At 33.1% G+C, this 26,431-nt stretch overlaps 1 protein-coding gene across 1 annotated transcript in view; it reads left to right on the top strand.

The window, feature by feature from the left end:
* The first annotated feature begins 692 nt into the window (after nucleotides 1–692).
* The window catches only part of LOC148946647 (uncharacterized), a 31,719-nt gene continuing 5,980 nt past the window's right edge, over nucleotides 693–26,431 (top strand). The window contains exons 1-3 of the mRNA XM_089097073.1: nucleotides 693–774; nucleotides 21,334–21,514; nucleotides 22,775–23,301. Coding sequence (XP_088953199.1) covers nucleotides 21,347–21,514; nucleotides 22,775–23,301 — 695 coding nt within the window. The 5' untranslated portion in view covers nucleotides 693–774; nucleotides 21,334–21,346. The remainder of the gene's footprint in view (nucleotides 775–21,333; nucleotides 21,515–22,774; nucleotides 23,302–26,431) is intronic.

Genomic DNA, 26,431 nt, shown 5'->3' with positions numbered 1-26,431 from the left:
GATAAACTTGCGTTAGCAGCAAGTTTATTTAACGCAAAATTGACTTAATTAAGTAAATTATACAACTTTAGACTACGCTAGGGGGCGTGCGCCCCCCGTACCCCCTGGATCCGCCTCTGGCGTACCTTATGTAAACGTGCCTTACATGTTTCAAGCTCAGCAAAAAAAAAAATTAATTTAAGTTCAAGAATAGGTAAAACCCAATTTTTTTCTAAATTTTTTAGCTGACTGAGGCTTTGAGCCAAAACCAAGGTAAAAAACAAATTGAAAAATCTGAAGCCAAAAAGCAAATCTTTAAGAGATCCAAAGTGCTGCTTCTGGAAAGGAAGAGGGCTTGGTCCAGTCAACATACTTATAATAAAAACAGTGGAAAAACTTACTTTATTTTCTTTCAAGATCATATGCAAGATAGTACTTTATTTAGATTCCCCTTTCTTACATAAAAAATATGAATAAATTTATTTACACAATTTTGTCGGAGTACTTAATGCTTATACCTAAATGTAGAACTTACACTTTAATGTTATTCAGAGTAGTTAGCCGAAAAATTTATCATTGGCTAAGAATCACAACTTTATCTTCTTGTTTCACTGCTAGGTTATTTCTTCAAAGGAAAGCAATTTGTAGTTTGGCTCATTCTTTACTTGCAAATTTCTACTAGGACCTCAGAAAGATGCTTATTAACACCGACGGGGCTGTGTACGTTTGACATTCTTACTTCTATAGAAAAATACCATCAAATAGTCCCGCTTCAGACAAAAATCAATTGTTCATGTAAGAATTGTGACTAAATAGTTTTATTTCCTAATAAGTCTTAACCTTTACTACATTTTTTAGAATTGTATATCTTATCTTAGAAATATCCTCAACTCAAAAATTTTATAGGCCATCCAAGCAAAAGGCACCTGCTACATTAGGCTAGCTTAGTTGAATCTAATTAGGTCTAGGATAAGCCAACTACTTTATAATAATGATAAAATTCTAGTTTAGGGACTTATAGCTATCTTAGAAAGTAGTTGGGTAAAATTCTACTTTTGGCTATCTTGGAAAGGGGTTAGGTTATGAAAATGAAACTTTCAGGGATAGGTCTACAGGCTGAAGTATGTTTTTGAAAGTGTTTTGAAGGGCCCATCTCCATTCCCATCTCTAGAAGGTCCTGACCTTTGATGACCTATAAAAATCTGTGTGTTTTAAAAGTGAAACCTTGCCAAACAGATATTCTGCTTAAATGAAGTACAATAAAATTGTTTTCAGCTTCACAACTTTGCTCAATTTCAATTTATAATGTTTTAAAGATATGCAATTATATTTCCTAAATAAAAAAAAAAAAAAATATTGATTTGCTTAAAATTCTACTCATATGACAGCAATTGCATTTTCAGAACTAAAGTTAGAGAAAAAGAAACTGATAATTAAAAATAAAGGTAAAATGTTGTTTTGTCAAAATTCCAATAGATATGGACCTGTCATGTAGCCTCTGCAAATTTCAGGACCCTCTAGAGAGAGAAGGAGTGGAGGCAGGTATTTCAAAATACTACCTTCCCAGGACATACTTTAGCCTATAGATCCACCCCTGAAATTTTCAGTTTCCTCACTTAACCCCTTTCCAATATAGCTAAAGTAGAATTTTACTGAGTTAGGTGAATAGGTATCTCAAGAAGGATATCCACTGTTTGACTATTGGAAAAAAATTAGTTTATAAGCTTAGCCTATATAGAATGGTACTATCCAATATATAGAATGGTATATATATATGTATATACATAAATATATATATATATATATATATATATATATATATATATATATATATATATATATATATATATATATATATATATATATATATATATATATATATATATATATATATATATATATATATATATTTATATGTATATATATATATATATATATATATATATATATATATATATATATATATATATATATATATATATATATATATATATATATATATATATATATATACATATATATATATATATATATATATATATATATATATATATATATATATATATATATATATATATATATATATATATATATATATATATATATATATATATATATATATATATATATATATGTATATATATATATATATATATATATATATATATATATATATATATATATATATATATATATATATATATATATATATATATATATATATATATATATATATATTTATATATATATTTATATATATATTTATATATATAAAGATATATTTTTTATATACCATATATATAAATATATATAATTCTAGTTTAGGGACTTATAGCTATCTTAGAAAGTAGTTGGGTAAAATTCTACTTTTGGCTATCTTGGAAAGGGGTTAGGTTATGAAAATGAAACTTTCAGGGATAGGTCTACAGGCTGAAGTATGTTTTTGAAAGTGTTTTGAAGGGCCCATCTCCATTCCTATCTCTAGAAGGTCCTGACCTTTGATGACCTATAAAAATCTGTGTGTTTTAAAAGTGAAACCTTGCAAAACAGATATTCTGCTTAAATGAAGTACAATAAAATTGTTTTCAGCTTCACAACTTTGCTCAATTTCAATTTATAAGGTTTTAAAGATATGCAATTATATTTCCTAAATTAAAAAAAAAAAATATTGATTTGCTTAAAATTCTACTCATATGACAGCAATTGCATTTTCAGAACTAAAGTTAGAGAAAAAGAAACTGATAATTAAAAATAAAGGTAAAATGTTGTTTTGTCAAAATTCCAATAGATATGGACCTGTCATGTAGCCTCTGCAAATTTCAGGACCCTCTAGAGAGAGAAGGAGTGGAGGCAGGTATTTCAAAATACTACCTTCCCAGGACATACTTTAGCCTATAGATCCACCCCTGAAATTTTCAGTTTCCTCACCAGTGAAATTTTCAGTTTCATTTCAGTTTCCTAGAATTTTACTGAGTTAGGTGAATAGGTATCTCAAGAAGGACATCCAATCTTTGACTATTGGAAAAAATTAGTTTATAAGCTTATATAGAATGGTACTATCCAATCTCCTTATAATTAAAAACATTTTAGTCATCTAGTTGGAAAATTTGGCCCATCTGTATAGGAAAAATCTAAATTTGCCAACTAGGTGACAATAAATGTTGCCCAAGCTAAACTTTCATTTTCCAACTAGTTTACTAATACCTTCTCCCCAGCAAAACTTAATTTTTACAACTAGTTGACTAATAACTTCTCCCCAGCAAACATAATTTTGCCAACTAGCTGAATCAAACATTGCCCCAGAAAACAATATTTTCCAACTAGTTGACTAATAATAGTTAGAATTTATTCTGAATAGCATAAAATATGTTAATAATATAGTTTTTTTTCAAATTTAATTATCCCTATTGTTACTGTTGTTTTACAACTTCCATCTCTCTCATTGTCTCCCTCTTAATGGGAGATATATTTTGAGTTATATATTGGTCTTTGAAGCCAGGGATTTTTTGTTTTAAATCCCAGGATAATTAGTCTTATACCTGGTCCTAAAAGTGAGATTGAATTTGTCTAAGCTTGGAGGGTTATTCCTCATGTCTGTTTAAGGAAAACAGATGCATATTTGAAGTTTTGTTCATTTCTATCTTATGCATGTTCCTTCATTTATCTGTCTTTGTTTCTTTTCTGGAGGAATATTTTTGTCTCATTTTTAGAATTTGTAATTAATTTTTCCAACTAGTTGACTACTAACTTTTCCCCAGCAAAACTTAATTTTTCCAACTAGTTGACTAATAACTTCTCCCCAGCAACACTTAAATTTGCCAATTAGTTGACTAATAACATCTCCCCAGCAAAACTTAATTTTGCCAACTAGCTGGAAAGAAACATTGCCCCAGAAAACAATTCATTTTCCAACTAGTTGACTAGTAAATTCTCCCCAACAACACTTAATTTTGCCAACTAGCTGGAAACAAACATTGCCCCAGAAAACAATTTATTTTCCAACTAGTTGACTAGCAACTTTTCCCCAGCAATACTTTCTTTATCCAACTAGCTAGAAACAAACTTACCCATTATAATCACTTTTGTTAGCCATCTATTTGGCTAGTAACTTTTCCTCAGAATAATTTCTTAGCTAATGATGTGACATAAAGAGAAAACAAAAAACTTATTATTCCAGGTCCAACAAAAATTGGCAGTATGTGCTTTTAACAAATGTACTACAGCTATGGTAAATCAAACAAACTGAATTCAGGAGTAAAAAGTCTTGAAGCCACAGAACTAAGTCTTCTCCTTCTATAAGTGAATATATATATATATATATATATATATATATATATATATATATATATATATATATATATATATATATATATATATATATATATATATATATATATATATATATATATATATATATATATATATATATATATATATATATATATATATATATATATATATATATATATATATATATATATATATATATATATATATATATATATATATATATATATATATATATATATATATATATATATATATATATATATATATATATATATATATATATATATATATATATATATATATATATATATATATATATATATATATATATATATATATATATATACATAAATATATATATGTATACATATATATATGTATATATATATATATATATGTGTATGTGATGTATATATGTATATATATTTATATTGATTGATATATATATATATAATATATATATATTGATTTACCTTAGCTTTAGTGCATTTGTTAAAAGCACATACTGCCAATTTTTGTTGGACTGGGAATAGTATGTTTTTTTATTTCTCTTTACATCATGTTGTTAGCTAAGAAATTATTCTGAGGAAAAGTTACTTGCCAACTAGATGGCTAACAAAAGTATTTATAAGGTAAGTTTGGTTCTAGCTAGTTGGATAAAGAAAGTATTGTTGGGGAAAAGTTGCTAGTCAACTAGTTGGAAAATAAATTGTTTTCTGGGGCAATGATTGTTTCCAGCTAGTTGGCAAAATTAAGTGTTGCTGGGGAGAAGTTATCAGTCAATTAGTTGGAAAAATAAAGTTTTGCCAGGGGAGAAGTGACTAGTCTACTAGTTGGAAAATAAATTTTTTTCTGGGGCAATGTTTGTTTCCAGCTAGTTGGCAAAAATAAGTGTTGCTGGGGAGAAGTTATTAGTCAACTAGCTGGAAAATGAAAGTTTTGCTGGAGCAACATTTATTGTCAACTAGTTGGCAAATTTAAGTGTTGCTGTGGAGAAGTTATTAGTCAACTAGTTGGACAAATTATGTTTTGCTGGGGAGAAGTTATTAGTCAACTAGTTGGAAAAATTAATTAAAAATTCGAAAAATGAGACAAAAATATTCCTCCAGAAAAGAAACAGACAGATAAATGAAGGAACATATACAATTCATGCCCATTAAAGGCAAGATAGAAATGAACAAAACTTCAAATATGCATCCGTTTTCTTTAAACAGACAGGAGGAATAACCCTCTAAGCTTTGACAAATTCAATCTCACTTTTGGGACCAGGTATAAGACTAATTGTCCTAGAAATTAAAACAAAAAATCCCTGGCTTCAAAGCCCAATATATAACTCAAAATATATCTCCCATTAAATGGGAGACAAGGAGAGAGACAGAAGTTGTAACACAACAGTAACAATAGGGACATCCACCACATGGCTAATATGGGAGTAAATGTCATTTGTGATTCAAATGAATGTTATATTTAGATTGAGGATGCAATTCTAGGTATATATTTGCACATTAGGGGGGTGGGATATACTGTGAATATATAGGTTCTAGAAAATCCATGAATTTCTTAGAAAAACTTGAAAAACAAGGAAAGAAGTGAAGATAAAGGCTCTCCCCCTGCAAAATGTGTCAACTAGGATTTTTCTGCATATTATGGAGTAGGAATTGTTTTTTTAATATGTTTCCTTATGTCCAGCTTGACTTCTAGGCTTAAGATACTGGTTGGTTGGTTGGCTAATTCAAAGATTTGTATATATATACACTGTCAAATTAGCCATCTGGTGGTATCCCATAACAATAGTGATAATTAAATTTAAAAAACTCTATATTATTAACATATTTTATGCTATTCAGAATAAATTCTAACTATTATTAGTCAACTAGTTGGAAAAGGAAAGTTGGTAAATATCTACCAAATCATATTATTGACTTACATATAAAGTGAATATACCACTCAATGCCTTTTTTTATGCTGATTACAAATATAATAATCATTTCTATCGGAAATTAATATCAGCCCCCCCCCCCTATATATGCTGATTCAGGGTATGTATTTGTACATTAGGGGGGGGGGGCAAATTTTGTTTCTGATGTAAATGGGAGGTAAGTTTAAACTTCACCCCCACCCCCCTAATGCGGAAATATATACCCTGAATTGGCATATATGGGGGGCTGAAATTCATTTCCAATAGAAATGGTTATTATATTTGTAATCAGCATAAAAAAAGGCATCAAGTGGTATATTCACTTTATATGTAAGTCAATAATATGATTTGGTAGACATTTACCAGAAAATGAATTGTTTTCTGGGGCAATGTTTCTTTCCAGCTAGTTGGCAAAATTAAGTTTTGCTGGGGAGAAGTTAGGCCTATTTGTCAACTAGTTGGAAAAATTAAGTTTTGCTGGGGAGAAGTTATTAGTCAACTAGTTGGAAAAGCAAAGTTTTGCTGGGGCAACATTTAATGTCAACTAGTTGGCAAATTTAAGTGTTGCTGGGGAGAAGTTATTAGTCAACTAGTTGGGAAAATTAATTAAAAATGAGATAAAAATATTCCTCCAGAAAAGAAACAAAGACAGATAAATGAAGGAACATACACAATTTATGTCCAATAAGTGCAAGATAGAAATGAACAATAACTTCAAATATGCATCTGTTTTCTTTAAACAGACAGGAGGAATAACCCTCCAAGCTTTGACAAATTCAATCTCACTTTTGGGACCAGGTATAAGACTAATTATCCTGGGAATTAAAACAAAAAATCCCTGGCTTCAAAGCTGAGTCTATAACTCAAAATAAATCTCCCATTAAGAGGGAGACAGGGAGAGAGATGGAAGTTGTAACACAATACTAATAATTAAATTTGAAAGAACCCTATAATATTAACATATTTTATGCTATTCATAATAAATTCTAACTATTTTTAGTCAACCAATTTGGACAATTAATTATTTTCTGGGACAATGTTTCTTTCTAGCTAGTTGGCAAAATTAATTTTTGCTGGGGAGAAGTTATTTGTCAAATAGTTGGAAAAATTAAGTTTTGCTGGGGAAAAGTTATTAGTCAACTTGTTGGAAAAATTAATTTTTGCTGGGGAGAAGGCCTATTAGTCAACTAGTTGACAACTTTAGATTTTACCTATATATATATGCCAAATTTTCCAACTAGATGACTACAATGTTTTTAATTATAAGTATATTAGATAGTACCATTCCATATAAGCTTATAAACTATTATTTTCAAATTGTCAAAGGCTGGAGTCCCTCTCAAGAATACATCCACAGCCTTAGTGTTCTCTTGGAAGGTAGCCTAGCTTACCATATTTTGAACTAGCTACCTTCCCTCCTTCCTCCAGAGGGCACTAACCATTAAAAATATTTGTTTTATAAAAGATAAACCTTGCAAAACAGATCCTCTGCATAAATGAATTAGAATAAAAGAATTTGGTAAATTTCTAGGTGGCACTACAATTTAGCTAGGATGAAAAATGAAAAATCATTTCATCCCTTTTTTATGATCTTTCATAGTACAATAATCACTTCTGTCAAAAATTGCATCTTGAGCCCTTAAAGGGCCCCAAAGGTGTTTCATTTTTTCTAACCACACAAAGAAGTTATAACATAACCTACAAAATACAGTAAATTTTATATTTAGAAAGAGCTTAAAAAAAGGCATAGAGTAGTATGTTTACTTTATTTGTAAGTTAATAATATGACCTGCAAAAAATTTACTCAAAATACTTGATTTTCAATTCAACCATTTTCCACTTTCCATGACTTAGGTAGGTATAAATTGAATGCACCAGTTGATGTGTCTTTTTGTGCTCCTTCCAAATATGCTAAATGTATCCTTTACTGACTGGGTAAATTTCTAGAGGCTTTTATCTATCTTGGCAAATAGTTGAGTTATGTGAATGAAACTTAGGAATTAATCTAGAGCCATTGATGACTCTCCAAAAGGCCATTTTGAAGTACTTTACTCTGCCCCTTCTTCCTTCAAAGGACACTGAACTTTAACAATCTTTGTCTTGTAAAATTCAAACCTTTAGAAATAGATCTACAGCTTAAACAAGGCAAAAGGAAAGTGTTTCAAGCCTCATACACTTGCTCAACCCTTATTTATAAGGTTTTAAAGGTTTGTAAAACCATTGTTTAATTTATTAATAAACTCTTGATAGCGATTAGTATCCTGCTTAGTTTTTAGTTCTTTTATACCTCAAACCAATGGAAAAGATGAGACTAATAACTCAAAATTTAAGGCAAAGCATTTTTTGTTAAAATTTTAATATGTAATCTAGGCAAACTTTTAAGCCCTAAAATAAGGAAAGGGTTGAGACTAGCTTGATAATTTCTAACCAGGATATATTTTAGGCCATGAATTCATTTCTGAAACTTTTACTAACTTAACTTCACCACTTTCCAAAATAGCAAAAAGCCCCTCAAAAAGAACTTGGCCACAATTTTTATTTTCAGCCCTTGAAGTGAAACCTTGTCCCCTCTTATTTGCCAGTAGAAAATGGTTACAAAAGTTCTGATAACTGCTCTAAAATAATCCTAAATATTTAGTTGCCTCATTCCTAAAATTTACTGCTTCACTTATCCCCTCCCCCCTTTTTGATAAATATACAGCCCACATTAAATTAAAGACCATTTTCTAATAAGGAGAAAGGTGTTACTTCAAGGGCTTGAAATAAAATTGTAAAAGAAGCAATCAGTATATTTAGAAGGAACAGAAAAAGACAAATTGTTCACCTCTTACCTAGCTAAGAAACAAAACTCCATCTTTAGCCCATAAAAATTTTCTGATACTCATTTTCAAGTATTCTTTGAAACTACTGTCAATAGGCACAAATGTCAGTATAAGCTATTCAGTTCAAGTGAAAACAACAATATTTTTTACCTCATTGAATATGGTAAATTTTCTACAGAATAATGAGTTTTTACAGGGGGATTTACTTCATCAATTCAGTATAAAGAAAAATGCATGCAAAAGCATTTGTATCTTAGTGAAAGAATATATGACCATATATGCTTTAGCTGAACAAATATTTTGGAAGTTGTTTGCACTGTTTAAAAGAGGCAATTTTGACCTGGAAGACAAGGAGCATGCAGGAGAACCAACATAGTTTGAAGATGAATAATTGGAGTCATTGCTTGGTGAAGACACATCAAAACGCAAGGAGACGCCATAAAAACACTTAAAGTCATTCATCAAGAAATTTTCTATGATTTAAAAGCAATGGGAATAATCCAAAAGGTAGAAAGTTTGGTGCCATATATATTGAAGCCAAGATAGATCAAACATCATTTTTCACATTCAAACAACTGCACCAATGGCAAAAAAAGAATTTTTTTTTGCATTAAATTGTGACAGCCAATAAAAGTCAGGCAATGTATTGATACCCCAGCCAAGTCAAATATACATGTCAAGAAAGTCATGCTCTGTATTTGGTGGGGCCAACTTTGTATAGTTTATTATGGACCTGATGAATCCAAATAAAGTAATCATGTGAGAGGTCTACTGATAATAATTGATGTGTTTGAACCACAGCAAAGTTATTTTGTAACATAGCAATGCTTGGCGACATGTTGGAACACCCATCCCTTGAATCAAAATAAGTGCAGTGCTTATTAAAACATACTTAGAAATGTTCAAATGAGAAGTCCTACCCTACCCACCATATAGCCCAGACAAGGTATGCAAAAAGTTCCAAAGCTACCAGTAATAGAACTCAACAAAATTTCAAATCTGTTGACATATTTGGGGATAGTGAAAGCACTGGTATTTTCTGACAAAATCAGTCAACAAATTTCACTAGGCCATGAAAACTGCCAAGTAGCAAGGCTATTATGCTACCCCACTGTTTGCACTCTAGGCCTATACATTGTTCCTTCTGATTACAATCTCATCTTATCAATGCAGCATGTTCTGGCTGACCAGCACTTCTCTAATTATGATGAAGTCAAAAATTAGATTACTTCATAGATAGTGACCAAACCAGTAAAATTTTTTAGAGGCATTATCCACAAATTGCTTAAAAGATGGGAAACAGTTTTGGCTTGTAATGGTGGATATTTGAACATTGATTTTGTAACCAACATTACACAATAAAGTTTTAATTAAAACAAAAAAATCTCAAACTTATTTGCACACCTTGAATTTTAAGTGGGTTTGTATGTAGTTAATAATGCAGCCTAATCAAAATATAAATTCTAGAGCCTAATCTTTGAAAAGACTGGCCAATTTTGGACATAGGAAATAAAACGACAGTCTTTCATTAGATCTTGACCTGTCAAGACATCTAGTTTTGAAATAAATGATGCTTGTGATTTTTAAGTGAAGACACAAGATTAGCCTTGTGTACTTTTCTCTAGCAAGTACCAGTGCTAATCCTGGCTTAGGCAACTAGGTTTTAGTTGGAGATATAGCTCCCAATTCATGGTCTGTCTCGTTTTTATTCTTGAGCCTAGAATGTCTCATCCTTGTAATGAATGCTACAGAAAATATGGAACTGGGTCTTTCTAGTGTTCTAAGTGCAATGCTTGGTTGCACCCTGCTTGTGCTGGCATAACAAAAAGAAATCGCCTCAAAAATCCTAATTGGTTATGCATTCAATGCCAAGTGTTGATGGTTGAAAATGATGTGATTAATACCATTGATAATCAACCAGAAGTGGTCCAAGCAATTGAGGCTGTAAATTCCCTGTTATTTCTGATGAAGAAAATTCAACTCTCTCCAATGTAAATCAGCTTGAAGTGGTATTACAAATTCCCCTAGTATACTTTGTGTTTCGAGTAATGTCAACAATAGTTCTGATGGATCGATTGATTCTGCAAAAATAACCACAACCCATCAATCCCAAATTACTCCCAAAATCTATTGTTCCAGTAAAGGTGAAATGACAAGCATTGCATAAACGGCTAGTGTCTTCAAGCCCCATACCTGTGAAGATTGTCTAAAAAAGACACAGCAATTGTCAATCTCGGGAAACAGATTATTAATCTTGAATTTCTTTATGATAGTTTATCTGATCTTTACAAACATCAGAAAAGTGATCTTTTCAAGGACAATGAAATCAAAATGTTAAAAGTTGGTTTTCAGCTAGCAATTTTTGATCCTATACATGCATTAAAATCCCCTACACTGCCCAGCGTTTCTCCTTTAGCTGATACTTCTACTCCAAATTTGAATTATCCAAATTCTTCAAGTTGCATAAAAACTGTAAGACCCTTTGAACCTGAAAACGTCACTATATGCAATCAAGCAAGTGCTAGTGAACTTCCTTTGTCAGAATTTTCTTAGGGGATTAAAAAGGTTACGCAAACTAATCCTACTGACCTTTTTTTAACTGAAGATAATTTATTCTTGAAATCCAGTGGTAATGACACATCTTTAAAAATTGACAATGATGTTGAACTTAAAAGCAGAAATTCTCACCCAATGCAATCATATATTCATAAAAATGAGTTCAGTGATCTTAAGTGTAATCAACCTAAGGTTTGCTTTAGATTTTTAGACAGTAGATGTATGTCTAGTAATCGTAAATATCTACACATTTGTAAGTTTCATGTTTTTAGCCATTGTATAAATAATCTGTGTAAATACCCCCATGTTGATATCTGTAATAATTTTTAGTTGGTTCAGCATAAAAATTTGCTGAATTTAATACAATTACATATAAAAACCATTTCCAAATTTTTGTTGATGGGTCAAAATTGAATGAGAAGGTAGCAAGGGGTGCTTTCCTTCCTCACCTGAATATTGCAATGGGTGAGAGAATATATAATAATAATGTATCTATAATGTCTGCAGAGCTAAATGCCATAATCATGGCATTGGAGCACCTTATGAATAACCAACCTTTGATTGCTAATTCACATAATATTATAGTTTATTCTGACTCTTTGTCAAGCCTTTAGTTGCTGTCTTCAGCTCCTCAGTATAAGTTGGATATTGACACTTATCATTTTCTTAGTATTATTGATAATATTGCTTCAAGAGGCATAAGAACTTATCTTCAGTATGTTCCTAGCCACTCTGGTATAAGTGGTAATCATAAGGCAGATGAAATAGCAAAAAATGCTATAAATATTGACCAGCCAAGTGGGAGACCAATACCCCTTAGATATATTTACCGATGGAGACTATCAGATATTATGTTTAATAAGAATAATCCCATTATATCTCCCTTTCCCAACAAGGATTTTTCTAAAATTTATCATAGAATTCACTCTGGATCAAATGGGCTAAATATTCTGGCTTTCCCACATCAGTTCCCTAATTCAAGTGGTTCAGTTCCCTTGTCCCCTCTTTACAGGTATTGTAATATGAATAATGAAACAATTCACCTCTGCCTATTTGAATGTAATATGCTGACGTCTGCACAGTATACCTTGCATTGTAAACTGTTAAATTGCTTCAAACACCACAAAATCTCACTATCAGCTAAGAGCCTAGCCGACTATACCTGTACACAGAGCACAGAAATCGATATCTATCATCTTATATTTGAACTCCTTGAGTCAAAAGATTTACTGAAAGATATCTGAGGATATCTAACAAATAACAGGCAACCAAGCCAGTAGCTCTGTTTAGCCCACAGAGAAGCAAAAGAAAAAGGGCTGAATAGCCCACCTGCAGAAGAAGAAGAAGAATTGGAAGATGCTTTGGCTGTGCAAAACCTCATATCAAATTGCCCATTAAGAGTTGTAGTAGATTACACAAAACTGGGCTACCCAGAGGCCACCTAAATTCTGCTAATCCTACTAAATATTTTTTAGACCATTGTTCACATGCAAGAAAACCCACAAACCATCCAGTCTTGTCCAATTGAGTACCTATCAAAGGGATATCCCCGGCTCCATATCCACTTCCATACCCCCTTCCTTCTTTTTCAAAGATATACCCACCCACCCCTCCAGCTGCTTTCCAACATTTTCCTAAACTTCCATCTAACATTCCTCACCTTGTGTACCCATTCAAAGTGGACTCTTTGTACCATTCCCCTGCAAAATAACCTCATCTCTCTTGATTCCTCTAGTTCACCCCAAACTCAGCCACTACTTAGTTACTGCTGTTTAGAGTCTCTGCTAGTACCTGCTCAATTAAATGCCCTTGCATTTGAAAAAGATGGATTTGATCCCCTTGTCCCTTGTTCTGACTACCCGAGCTTAGCCCTCGTCAAGAATTCCCCTAGAACCCCCGACCCCATCTGTGAAATAAAAAAAGTTAAGTGTAAAAACGGTACCTTCACAAGTCGCTTCCAATTCCCCACACTTTTGTTGAGCCATGCTGAAAATCTTAACTTTGAAAAAATTAATGAATTAGACACCCTCTCTAATATATATATAATATAGATGTAATCGCTATTACTGAAGTTCAAGCTCAAAATTTGCACATGTTAAAGATTAACAATTTTTCTCAATTTATTAAACTCAGACCAGAAAACCACCCTCTGGGTAAGAAAGGTGGTGGAATTCTGTTCTTTGTCTGTAATGACTTGTACCCAAGTGAAATCTCAATTCTGTGTCTTGCTCACTTTGATGAGATTATGTGGGTGTGTGATTGACCTAAAGTCTTGCCGCGTTCTTTCAATTTAATTGTCCTGTGTTGTTTTTATTGCTCCCCTAATCAGTAATCTGCTGAAAAAATAAATTTTATCGAAAAATTACATGCAAGTGCTGACTTTGTACTATCAAAGTACCCAAATGCAGGAATTTTCCTGCATTTGGACTTGATTAATATAAGACTTGATTCTACATGTAATGTTTTTAATTTAAAACAGGTCATTAAGGTCCCAACTACAAAAGGCAATACTACTCTTGATTTAATTTGCACTAATCTTTTGAAGTTTTACAAACCTGTCTCCACTCTGCCCCCTCTAAGGGGTAGTTACCACTTCAGCCTTCTCCTATTTCCGCTGGCTAAAGTTAAAGAGTTGTTTTCTATAACTGAAACCGCTTATAGACCTCTTATTGACCCAGGACTTATCAATTTTGGCTCCTGGATTACTTCTGAAAATTGGTCCACTGGGTATCAAACAAATGACGTTGACTACATTGCTTTGTCCCTCCATAATTTATTGAGGAGTAATTATGAATCCCACTTCCCTGAGAAAAAATTTAAAATGTGTTCTACAGATAAGCCTTATGTTACTGAGTCTTTTGAAAAACTTATAAGAAAAAAAAATCAATTTTTTCCAGGCAGGTCGTATTACTGAGGCTAATAGTCTAAGGAAGTTCCTAAAGAAAAAATTAAGAAAAGCAGTTTCTAATTATTATAATAGTAAAATCAAAGATCTATATTCTAACGAGCCCAAGCAATGGTACAGAAAAATTAAAGAAATATGCAGAAAAAGTCTTTCCAAAGTTAATTTTCATCTCCCTGAACCCCCAATACGACTGCCAACGATTTGAACTTGTATCTTGCTTCCACCATCCAAAGTCTCCCCCCTTTCATTGGCTCAAGTCCAATAATTCCTCCTAATACTTCCTTCCCCCTTATTTCTCCCTCTGATGTTATAAATAAAATCCTAAAGCTTAGAAAATCAAGTATTTGTCCCTTGGACATCCCAGTTGACTCAATTAAAGCTTTTTCAAAGAGAATTGCTGAGCCTTTATCAATTATTTTCAACCACATCACAAAATTTGGTAAATTCCCAAGTTGCTGGAAACAAGATTTTATTACAACTGTCCCAAAAAAATGCACCAGTCTGACTGTGTCTTCAGTCTTTTCCAAACTTTATGAAGGTTTCCTCTGTGACTGGCTTAAGGATAAAATTTGTCTGCGTATTGACACCTGGCAGTTTGATAACTTAAGGAAAACTTTCACCACCCATTACCTTGTGCACTTAATGCATACCATTGTAAGTAACCTTGATAAGCCAAATGTTTGGCTGAACCTTGTCTTAGTTGATTTCCAAAAAGCTTTCGACCTGGTTGACCACACCACCCTAATTTGTTCACTACTGGTTAAGTTTGAACTTGATCCTCTGCTAGTAAATATTGTTATATTGTTTCTTTCAAATAGATCTCAAGTTGTTAAATACAAAAATATTTTCTCTAACCCCCTCCCATATATTGCAGAATTCATCAAGGAACCTTATTGGGACCACTTTTATTTCTAGTCATGATTAATGATATTGGTAAGGATTTCCCCCAAACAAACAACAAAAGTATGAAGAACAATAGGGAAATCTTTTTGCAAGACAGTGGAGATAATTTGAATGAATATTTCGGCCCTATCTCCAAGGGCCGTACTCAGCAAGACAAAAATATATGAAAGAAAAAGACTCACAACAAAATGCGACCAATAAAACCAAAAAGTAAAAGTTTTTCAAAGCAGTCTTAGCATCCTTACTTAAGCGAAGTTCAACCAGGACTGATAAAAAGTAAGTTAAAACAAGACGATTCAATGAGATGAAAGAAAAATATTTTAAAAACACTTTCTTATTGCTAATTCAGCCTTTTTGGCAGCTAACCTCAAAGGTCTTTTTGCGAGCGGTTCTGTGTGAATATCTTTCGGTTTTTTAAAATAATTTGTAAGATCATTTTTAATTAAATTTGTGTATAGAGCATTTAGTGTATATTCCCCCAAGTCCCTATTTAAGGAAATATTATTATTAATGTTAATTCTGATTTCAATTGATTCTCGGACTACCTGCTTTATGCCTAGGTCATTGCTAATAAGGGCAGATTCATCAAAAAGTATATTGTGGCTAGGTTTTTCAAAAATATGGCTGCCTAATGCAGAATAAGATGAAACAACGGAAATATTAGAATTTAGAGCTTTGACTATATCATCTTTATGCTGTTGTATGCGCTTTTCTAAATTCTGGTGTGTTCTATCTACATAATATTTGCCACAATCACATGGTATTTGATAGACCCCTCTTTGGCGAGTAACTGAGGTTTTATCTATACCAGAATTTAGAAAATTTATGATTCTAAAATTATTTCTGAATACTACATACAGATTATTTTTTGTACAAACTTTTTTAAGATTTGTAGTGATTTTTGGGATGTAGGGGAGGTAAATTATATTTAAGGGCTTTTCAGAAATATCACATGATAAACTATCATTAATTTTACGGGAATGTCTCTTTAGTATACAATTCATTACAATATTTATAAACAAAATAGGATACCCATTCGTGAAAGGTATGTCCTTGATAAATTTTATTCTGTTGTTTAGCGGGAATTGGAATAAATTTTCCGGGCTTGATCGATGAGGGGAAATACGTGGACGACTTGTCGATCCTTGAAGTGTGTCCCAGGAATATTAAAAGTGACCCCCTTGAAATTCTAACCCATATTTCGGATGAAGCTAAGAACCTAAATATGAAAGTAAATTCCACTAAATCAAACAAAATGACAATAAATTTCTTGAAATCTACTCCTGCTTTCCTTGACCCTATCCCCCTAGATATTTCTTTGTCTTCCTTTAAATTACTTGGGGTTTCAATTTCCTCTAATTTAAAGTTCGATATCCACGGGAAAGACATTGCCCATAGAGCTAATGCGTCCGTGTCTCTTCTTAAGCTCTTGAATAAATTTAACGTCCCCCTTTTGCATTCTTTAAGGATCTACTCTTCCTTTGTCCGCCCACATCTTGAATACATTTAACGTCCCCCCATTGCATTCTTTAAGGATCTACACTTCCTTTGTCCGCCCACATCTTGAATATGCTTGTCCAGTTTTGCATCCTGGCATATCCTGTGATGAATCAGAAAAAATTTAATCTATTCAAAAAAGAGCCCTAAGAATAATTTTTAAAGAAGCATTGGTGCCATATTCACTCCTTCTAAAAAAGGCCAAGCTGGAAACTCTTGAGCACAGGAGAGGAACGATGTGCCTCCGTTTTGCAAAAATAAACCCTCGCACGGAGAACATTTCCCCCAAAAGACACTCCCTATCGACACCACCTGCCACGTACCGTTTCTGAACCCGTTCCTATCTTGTCTCCCATGTGTTGCTTAACCTCCAGGTACGAAAAAACCTTTGTCCCCTTCATTACTGACCAAATAAACCACTAGTTTTTTTTTTCGTTTTTTTTTTTGGTACTTGTGATACCCATGCTTGTGTCCATTTTGTTCTTCCGTTCCCTCCCCCTTGTTTATATGCTCTCTTTTAAACCTTTTTAACACTACTTTTATCTCAATCTTTTTTTTTGTTTTGTTTTAGTTTTTGCCTTTTTAACTTTCTTACATTTGACACTTTTTTCTCTTTTTTTAGACTAATGAATGGCTTTGCCTTTCTGATATTATTGTTTTTTGCATTAATTAGCCAGTTTTTTAGTTGTTGTGCTATTTTTATGTTTTTTTGTATTATATGACCCCGAAATGTGAATTCGGCCCTTCAGGGCTTGTGATAGTCATCTTTTTAAAATAAATATCTTATCTTATCTAAAAGTTGAAAAAAAAACATCTCAATCACAGACATAATCTCTTACAGACAAATCCAACCCAAACAAGTGTCATAAGGAAGAATAATCACTTTAAATAGACTAGGCTATAAGGGTAAATTTTGCTCAAACTCAAATGTAAAAAAAAGAAGTTTTATTAGGTTCTAGTCAGCCAATCCCCACTAGTCTTATCCTAGGCCTACTGTACTGTTACATCTGTCTCCCAGACAACCCCACCCTTGAATGTCTAGATATAGATAGCCCTAGGATATATACCAAAATTTGCTCATGTTCTTAGTTTAGATACTCTGCTTTCAACACTTGAAGACCTAGCACTGTATCTCATTTTAGTCAGTCTGAGTTACTGACTGTGCCTCTGACTGTAGATGTAATTCTGTTAGCTGCTCTATCAGATATAATTTGTCTTTGGCTTGTCCGTTTTAACAAGTGCAGAATAACTATTGGCTAGTGTTAATTCCAAAAGCTTTGCACAAGTATTGTGAGAACACTTGCTTTATTTACCATATGTTTGAAATAAGCAAAGCTATTATTCCTGTGCTATTATGCCTGAGAGGATGCAAAGACGGAGACTTTGAATAGATTGGGACGGAGGAGAAGCGTGCGTAGCTGTTTTGGCGTCAGGTGGTTTGGTGTTACAGTGAATTGTTGGCAATAGGAGTAGTATTTGTGAAATGATGCCTCTTAAAAAAGAGCCTCAGAAACATTACCCAAGTTTGCTTTATTTTACATCAGTTTTTGCTATTGAAAGACCAGTACTTTGGGTTCAGGCTTTACTCTTTTACATCCATTTATTAAACCATAAATATAATGGTAATATTTTTGTATGAAATTTACTGGAAAGTATCATCTGACTTTAATTTTGTCAGCATTGAATATTTAGTTTGCATAAGGTATGTGTAGGTGGACGCAGATCTAATCGTTAGAGGGGACAGGGGTGTTATATAACAAAAATGTGGGGGTGGAGAGCAAGATTTATTTATCAAACTCAGGGGGGAGGGGCAAATTTCTTTTTTTTTTCAATGAAAGAACATAAGGGTATTTTTCAATTTAAATACACAAAGTTACATCAGCCTTCCTTTTAAGGACTTGCTTAAATTTTTCAGGCTCTAGTCTCACCTTCCTGCTGCTGCAACTATTGTTTAGGTCACATTTCAGGCCAGAGTTTACTTTTAATGTTTGCAAATAAGTTATTGAACTCAGATCTATTTGCATGTCAGTCTTAATCTCTCTTTAGAATACTGAAAAGACACCTTGCTATATCATTCAAGAATGGCAGTGAAGAAAACTATTGGATTATCTCCAAAATGTTTGGAAACATGACTCCTCCCACAGAGACTTCAACAAAAGAAGAGTGTGCCAATTGACCATTATATCCATCTTTTCTAAACTTTTAAGAGCGACACCTCCAGGCAAAGTTACACATGACATCAACCACCTCTCCTGTCTTAGCTTTGGCTTATTCTAAGTATCAAAGTCTTTGTACCTAAAAAGTTAATGATGATTAGGAAGTTTTTACTTGTAACTAGAGGTTTGAGTCAAGAAATAAACAAACTTGTTCATCTTTTAAGAGAAAGAAAAACAGTCAAGAATTCGATTAATCACCTTCCCTTGTTTCCAGCCCCATAAGGATCTCATACCCTTATATTCAATGTAGACACTTGCCAGGAAAGTAGTTCATGTTATCACGTGGGTTCATGATAAAAAAAAATTAGTTATTTGAATGTACAAAGGCATCATGGGACTCATTCTATTCTCCCTGCAAGCTGTGCAACATATGCTGAGATTGCATGACCATCTCCTCTACGATGCAGATTCCATTCTCTCTGCAAGTTGTGTAACGCATGCTGAGATGGCACAACTTGGCAACCCCCTTTCACACTGCCTAGGATTTCAACCCCATGGCTGCCAGGTGAAAACGACCACTTGGTCATCCTAGAACAATATGGTCTGATAGTCCGCATCAGCTCCTAAGCAAGGCAGGAATAAGACCTGAAGGTGCACCTGCGTTTGCTCCAGACTGGGTGTGCTGGAGGAGGATGATGGGTGCTAGTCCGCATCAGCTCCTAAGCAAGGTAGGAATAAGACCTGAAGGTGCACCTGCATTTGCTCCAGACTGGGTGTCCTGGAGGAGGATGATGGGTGCTCTCTTGACACTAGTGCCAAGTTGGTGGGAAAGTTAAGTCAAGTAAGTAAGTGTTTGTACATAGTCATTCACGTGTGGGGGATTTTCAATCAAAAGAGTCCCAGTATAAAGCAAGAATATCTTACTGCTTGTGAGTATGTTTTGCACAGTTTTTGACTGAAAGCCAATGCAAGAAATCTGGCAATGATAAAGCCCCCCAGCCCCATAGCAATTTATCCCCTTTTGCACTTATAGACTTTTATCACTTGACACTGGCAAGACCCCAATAGCCCCTGGGGAAAGGGCTGTATTTTTCCGCTGTAGGGAAAGGTAGAATTTTCTGTTGGAGAAGAGTGTCTGGGGGGGGGGGCTGTCCAAGGAAATGTTACCCAAGGGAGAGCAAGAGGATTTCCTGATATGACTTGAGAAATAGTCAGAAATTAAAAAAGAAAAGCAAGTTTTTTTCAACTAAAAATAAGGAGCAATGATAAAATTGTAATTTTTGTTACAATCCTTTAAGAAACACTACTCTTTATGCTGAAGTTTGACTTTTTGCCACAATCCTTTAAGAAAGATTGCTCTTTACAATAAGGTTACAATTTTTGTCAAAATTCTTTAAGAATAGCTGTTTAAACACAAGTGCTGTTGATGCAACAAGAAGATTTTTTTTTAAGCACTAAAATTTTTTTGCATAATGAACGAAGATTGAGGAAGGGGTAACCCCCCTCATATACGGAATAATTTCTGTTCGTTTTAAGGTTTATTGTTGCTCTTTACTTGCAGTTATTATTTTTAATGATACCTTAAGCTCAATTCGATTTTATTATTCTTCTTTATTATTTTTCTCTTGTACATTATTAGATGTGTTGCACTTTGTTTTTTATCAGTGATTTTGTGTATGGAAAGCTTCTGCCACGTGGGTATGCAAGAACTGGTTTTGAGGGAGGGATCTACACATTGAAATGTCACTAAAACTAGGCGAATTGTTTGAACAAATTATGAAAATGTTGAAATTTGAAAAAAAAAACACAGATTGAAAGAGTGTTTGCTGTGTACATATCCAATTCTTGCTGTGAAACCGTCAGTATAAATGATAACCTGTTCAGACGCATGGGGTAACGCTAAAAAATCGGTTGGTGCCAAACGGTTTTGGGGCTAGGAATTTTTTCTAGTTTTCCTGTGGTACCTGTCGTTTTTTTTGTATTGTTGAGCAAAAATGAGCAAGCATTTTTGAAAGTGGAAAGCATGTCAACTGTTAAACACGTGAAAGGTAGACATCTGGGGGTTCTTATCCAGAACCATCAATTTTTATCCAACACAATTAATGCTTTGCATTAAAATAGCAAGAATGATGGAAATACTTGGCAAGGTATGAACTTGGCTTAGAGACTTGCTGCGTGTAAGTGTATGTTATCTGTGCTTTTTAGGAAAAATTTTGCACCTATCGTTTGAACACTTTTCCCCTCATACCAATCGGTTTTCTCATGCGTCTGAACAAACCATAAATAAAGAAGAATTGCCTCTTTCAGAACGTATGAAGATATGAAAGAAGAAAAACCAAGCCCCAAGTCAGATTCCGACACAAAAGAAACCGAAAAGGGATCAGCAACAAATACAGATGAAGAAGAGGACAAATCTTTGCTTCTTTCATTGCTTACTGATATTTGTTTAGAATTAGCATACTCGACCTCGGGTGATGATAAACATGTCGTAAGTACTCAATTTGATTGTGATTTTTTCCAAAATTGAACTGACAAATGTATTTTTTTTATCTTGCTAATGTTGCCTTTAACTTCTTTTTTTTTTTTGCACTATGGAAAGTTGTCAAGCTTAATCTGACACTTTTTCATTTCTATTTTCTGCTATGCACTTTTTTCTGCCTTCAATCATTAAATTAAAGAAAAAACAACAAGTAAAAAGGATTAAAATGGGGAAATTTGTGTCAAGACACTAAGGGGAAAAAGAATGGTTTATGTAGTACACACAATGTACACAATATGTACCCTAAGGAGATGGCATAACTTAAAAGAGCAAAAAAGAAGTAAACCACGAACTATTATGGGATTGTCACAGTTAATCTGGAATAAACCATCAAGGAAATCTAACCAGGCAATACACAGGATTTTTATTCGGGGGGGGGAGGGGGAAAAACAGAAAAAATTTGTTTATGTGCACTTTTGTCACTTTTTTTATGATTTCGACAAAAACTTCGGGGGGAGGGTCAAAAACCTTAAACCCCCTGGATATGAACTTGCAATCTAATTTTTTCCTGTCCGCTGTGGCAGCTTGAGGTCTTTTGGGAATTTTGTTTTTCTGTTTTTCTGGAACTTTGTGACTACAAAAAGTTTTTATTTCTGTAAAAAATGTAGGTTTAACTGCTTAAGTGGCTAGTCCTCATTTATGAAAATTAGCATTACCATATATTAACAACAAATATTTTTAAATTAGATTTTACGGGGGGGGGGGTGCATTTGATTAATTTACTCCAAGAAACATGGGCTAAAATTGCAACATGGCCATCCTTAAACAAAACACATCATTTAGCCTACGTGTTAAAAAAATCAGATTACCAATACGGTTTTTATGAACAGATTCCTATTTCATTGAAATTTCATTCTGTATAATTATAAAGCCCAAAGCAGACCTCAAAATTCCCATATTTCCATGCCCCCCACTCCATGTTACATTCGAATTCCTTTCAAATATTTATCCTATTGTTTCCAAATAATAATGTTATGAATGGTGGTTTTGGATTCAAATATATTTAGACTCGAATAAAATAAAATTAAAAAATGGCAAACTAGTCTGCTCCAGGAAGCTTAATGTGATTTCGAAATCAATTTTTTTTACTGTTCTGATGTTTCATGTTCACTAGTTATCTTTTAGGTTCTCTCTCATTACATTTTTCTTTAATCCTTTCGTTTATTTTTTCTTCCTTTCAATGTTTTTATTTCGTTTGTTTTCTTTTAGTCAGAGAAGGAAGTTTTTAGTGCTGTAGTATATTCAGAACTAAGACGTGGTATGCAAGCCCTAGATTTAGACAGAATCAATGTGGCTGACTTGAAACCAGAATCATTGGCTGCACATGGTGGAAACATTCTCACCCCTCGAGTGCAAGAAATGGTGATTAATCTAGCTAAAAAGCTAATGGATTGCAAAGCGACAGATGTTAAAAAAACAGTGTTGTCAAGCCCTGCTTCAGAGCCTATGCAAGAAATAAGTGGGAAAATTCAAAATAAAACAATTGCAGAAATGGAAAATGTATTTAAAGAAATAAGTACAATTTCTGAGTGGAATAAAGATTTGGATAAAAGAATAAGAGAGACAATAGTAGAATCAACACGACTTTACTGGCACTTTTTATCTGTAGAATTGAAAAGTTTAGAAATCTTACTAGAGTTAGTTGAAGATCTAGTGTTAATGGCTGATCCCTCACATATTCAAGTGAAGACAGAATTTTTGCTGAATAAGTGTGAAGCATTGTTCCTCAAATTAAAGTAAGCCATCTAGTTTCATTTCTTTTGATCTTACCCAAAATGTATAAAGAATGTTATCATTGAAATTAATTGAATCAACACAATAACTAAAATACAAACTTATAACAAAGGTAAAGATTACTATTTTTAATTTGAAAATAAATATGTATAAAACAAAAAAGACAGAGCAGAGGGGAAAAAAAGTAAAACGTACATGGTAATCAACAATACACACTAATGAAAGCAATGACAACAGTGGAGATAAATAAATCCCTTCAAGGAAAGAAGAAAAAAAACTTACTCAACGGGTAGGGGGATATTTCCACCCATGGATTGACCATTAGAACCTCGTAAGGAAATTTTTTGGTCAAAATTTTATTTTTTGGAAATTTGAAGTTTTGAACAACTAGTGATTTTCGAGTTCCCTGCCCTTTCGTGTGATCTAGGATGTCTGTGAGCTGTAAGTGATGATAATAGATTTGCCATCTTTTTAGTTTTTAATAAAAAAAAAGGCTGCATTAAATTTGATCAAGGTTCTTTGGGTTGAAGAAAAAGTGAAATGGAGTCACGTTTATTTTATTTGTTTAGTCTTACGTTACTTGTTGTTAGTTTCAACTTTTTCTAATTAACCACCTAATTTACTTAGCAAATAATACCAAGCAGAAAATAAATAATAATAATAAAAAAAAGATCTTAAAAGATAATTCTTAAAAGTGTGTGCCAAAAATTATACCTGAACACACGACAGGGCAGGAATCCCTCCCTCTAGATGGGTCTGAAGCACCCCTGCCCATATAAAAATCACAACTGTGTTCCACCACGTCGAAGCCCACAGTTCCAACTATATTGACACAGGTCCAACAATGGCAAAAAAAATATTTATCCTGGGGGGAAGGGTTGCAAACTTTTATCACCTGAATTTATACTAAGTAGCGTCACCGTACGGGAAAAGGGACAAATATTTGCTCTCTACTTCCAATGACATATTGCTGTATAGGTTATTGCGGAACTTGTGAAAATTCAAACTAGTAATTAACGTGCTTCCAAGGGCAAATATTTTACATATCAGTCAGGTGCCTGAATGAAAGTAATTTTCAGCAATGAATATAATATAGGTGTACAGACACTGCAAAGCAGAGCGAATACTTTACTAGAATTGAGTATATAAGTAGTCTTGGGCTATCCTATCTTGCTTCTTTTGGTCATTACCTTTCCACTTTTACAGCCCAATAGACTGAATACAGTAGAAGAAGCTCTTTTAAATATACGTGTAATTCGGAAGGCAGAACGTTGGTTAAGAAATAAAAATTTTTTTTCGTTTAAAGCATAATACTTTATTCGAATATAGAATAACACTCACTCCCTGTCGAACATATACTCCAGAGGTTCGAAAATTATCCATTTTTTAATTTTTACTTTATTCTTATTGCATATCAATCATTGAAAATAAATGTGAATGCAAAGTTACAGAGTTGCTGTCCAGAGAAAGTAGGTTACAAACCACTTATTCCTTCTTGTAGCCTAGGCTGTTTCATTGGTTCCATTGGGCAGCCCATCTGTAACCTTTTATTGTCAGTGGTTAATGAAAATACATGGATTGCTTCGTCTTCTCAGACTCTGCCAGTTGTTCGTCACTTTTTTTCAGGCGAAAAGGAGACCACTATTGAAGCAAGGCTTGTTTCATTTTTCGCTAAATAGGATACATCATATTCGGTCAACGAAAACGTGCTAAAGTCCTTAAATCGAATTCCCCGGCCAGTTTTGCAAAGTTATAGTAGTCTTATTAGAAAAAAAGCAGCGAGCATTTCTCAACAGGTTATTGCTTTTGATTTTCATGAAAAGCTTCTTGTCAACTTAAAAACTAACCTTTTCTCAGTGGATATTGACTAGACAATAGATCAGTCTGTAGCCAAACAACTCTGTTTGTGTCCCTTCAAGGAAAGAAAAAAAGCCTTACTCAAGGGGGAGGGGGATATTTCCACCCATAGATTGACCATTGGAACCTTATAAGGAAATTTGTTGGTCAAAATTTTATTTTTTGGGAATTTGAAGTTTTGATTAACTAGTGATTTTACGAGTTCCCTGCCCTTTTGTGTGGTTTAGCATGCCTGTGAGCTGTAAAAGGTGAAGATTACTATGATTAATTTGAAAATAAATATGTTTAAAACAAAAAAGACAGAGCAGAGGGAAAAAAAAAGTAAAACGTACATGGCAATCAACAAAAGATACTAATGAAAGCAAAGACAACAGTGGAGATAAATAAATCCCTTCAAGGAAAGAAGAAAAAAAAACCTTACTCAAGGGGGAGGGGGATATTTCCACCCATAGATTGACCATTAGAACCTTGTAAGGAAATTTTTTGGTCAACATTTTATTCTTTGGGAATTTGAAGTTTTGATTAACTAGTGATTTTCGAGTTCCCTGCCCTTTTGTGTGGTTTAGCATGCCTGTGAGCTGTAAAAGGTAAAGATTACCATGATTAATTTGAAAATCAATATGTTTAAAACAAAAAAGACAGAGCAGAGGGGAAAAAAAGTAAAACGTACATGGCAATCAACAAAAAATACTAATGAAAGCAAAGACAACAGTGGAGATAAATAAATCCCTTCAAGGAAAGAAGAAGAAAAAACTTACTCAAGGGGTAGGGGGATATTTCCACCCATGGATTGACCATTAGAACCTCATAAGGAAATTTTTATCTAAAAATTTTATTTTTTTGGAAATTTGAAGTTTTGAATAACTAGTGATTTTCGGGTTCCCTGCCCTTTCGAGTGATTTAGAATCCCTTTGAGCTGTAAATAATGCTAAAAGATTTGCTATCTTTTTAGTTTTTAATAAAATAAAGGCTGCATTAAGTTTGATCACGGTTCTTTGGGTTGAAGAAAAAGTGAAACGGAGTCACGTTTATTTTATTTGTTTAGTCTTAAGTTACTTGTTGTTGGTTTCAACTGTTTCTAATTAACCACCTAATTTACTTAGCAAATAGTACCAAGCAGAAAATAAATAATAATGATGAAAAATAGATCTTAAAAGACAATTCTTAAAAGTGTGTGCCAAAAATCATACCTGGACACACGACAGGGCAGGAATCTCTCCCTCTAGATTGGTCTGAAGTACCCCCTGCCCATATAAAAATCACAACTGTGTTCAA

Source organism: Artemia sp. Qi Xiang Cuo, chromosome 11 (genome assembly GCF_049724085.1).
Source record: "Artemia sp. Qi Xiang Cuo chromosome 11, ASM4972408v1, whole genome shotgun sequence".
Lineage (NCBI taxonomy): Eukaryota > Metazoa > Arthropoda > Branchiopoda > Anostraca > Artemiidae > Artemia > Artemia sp. Qi Xiang Cuo.
The sequence above is the reverse complement of the archived record's forward strand: the minus strand, read 5'-3'. Positions and strand labels throughout refer to the sequence as shown.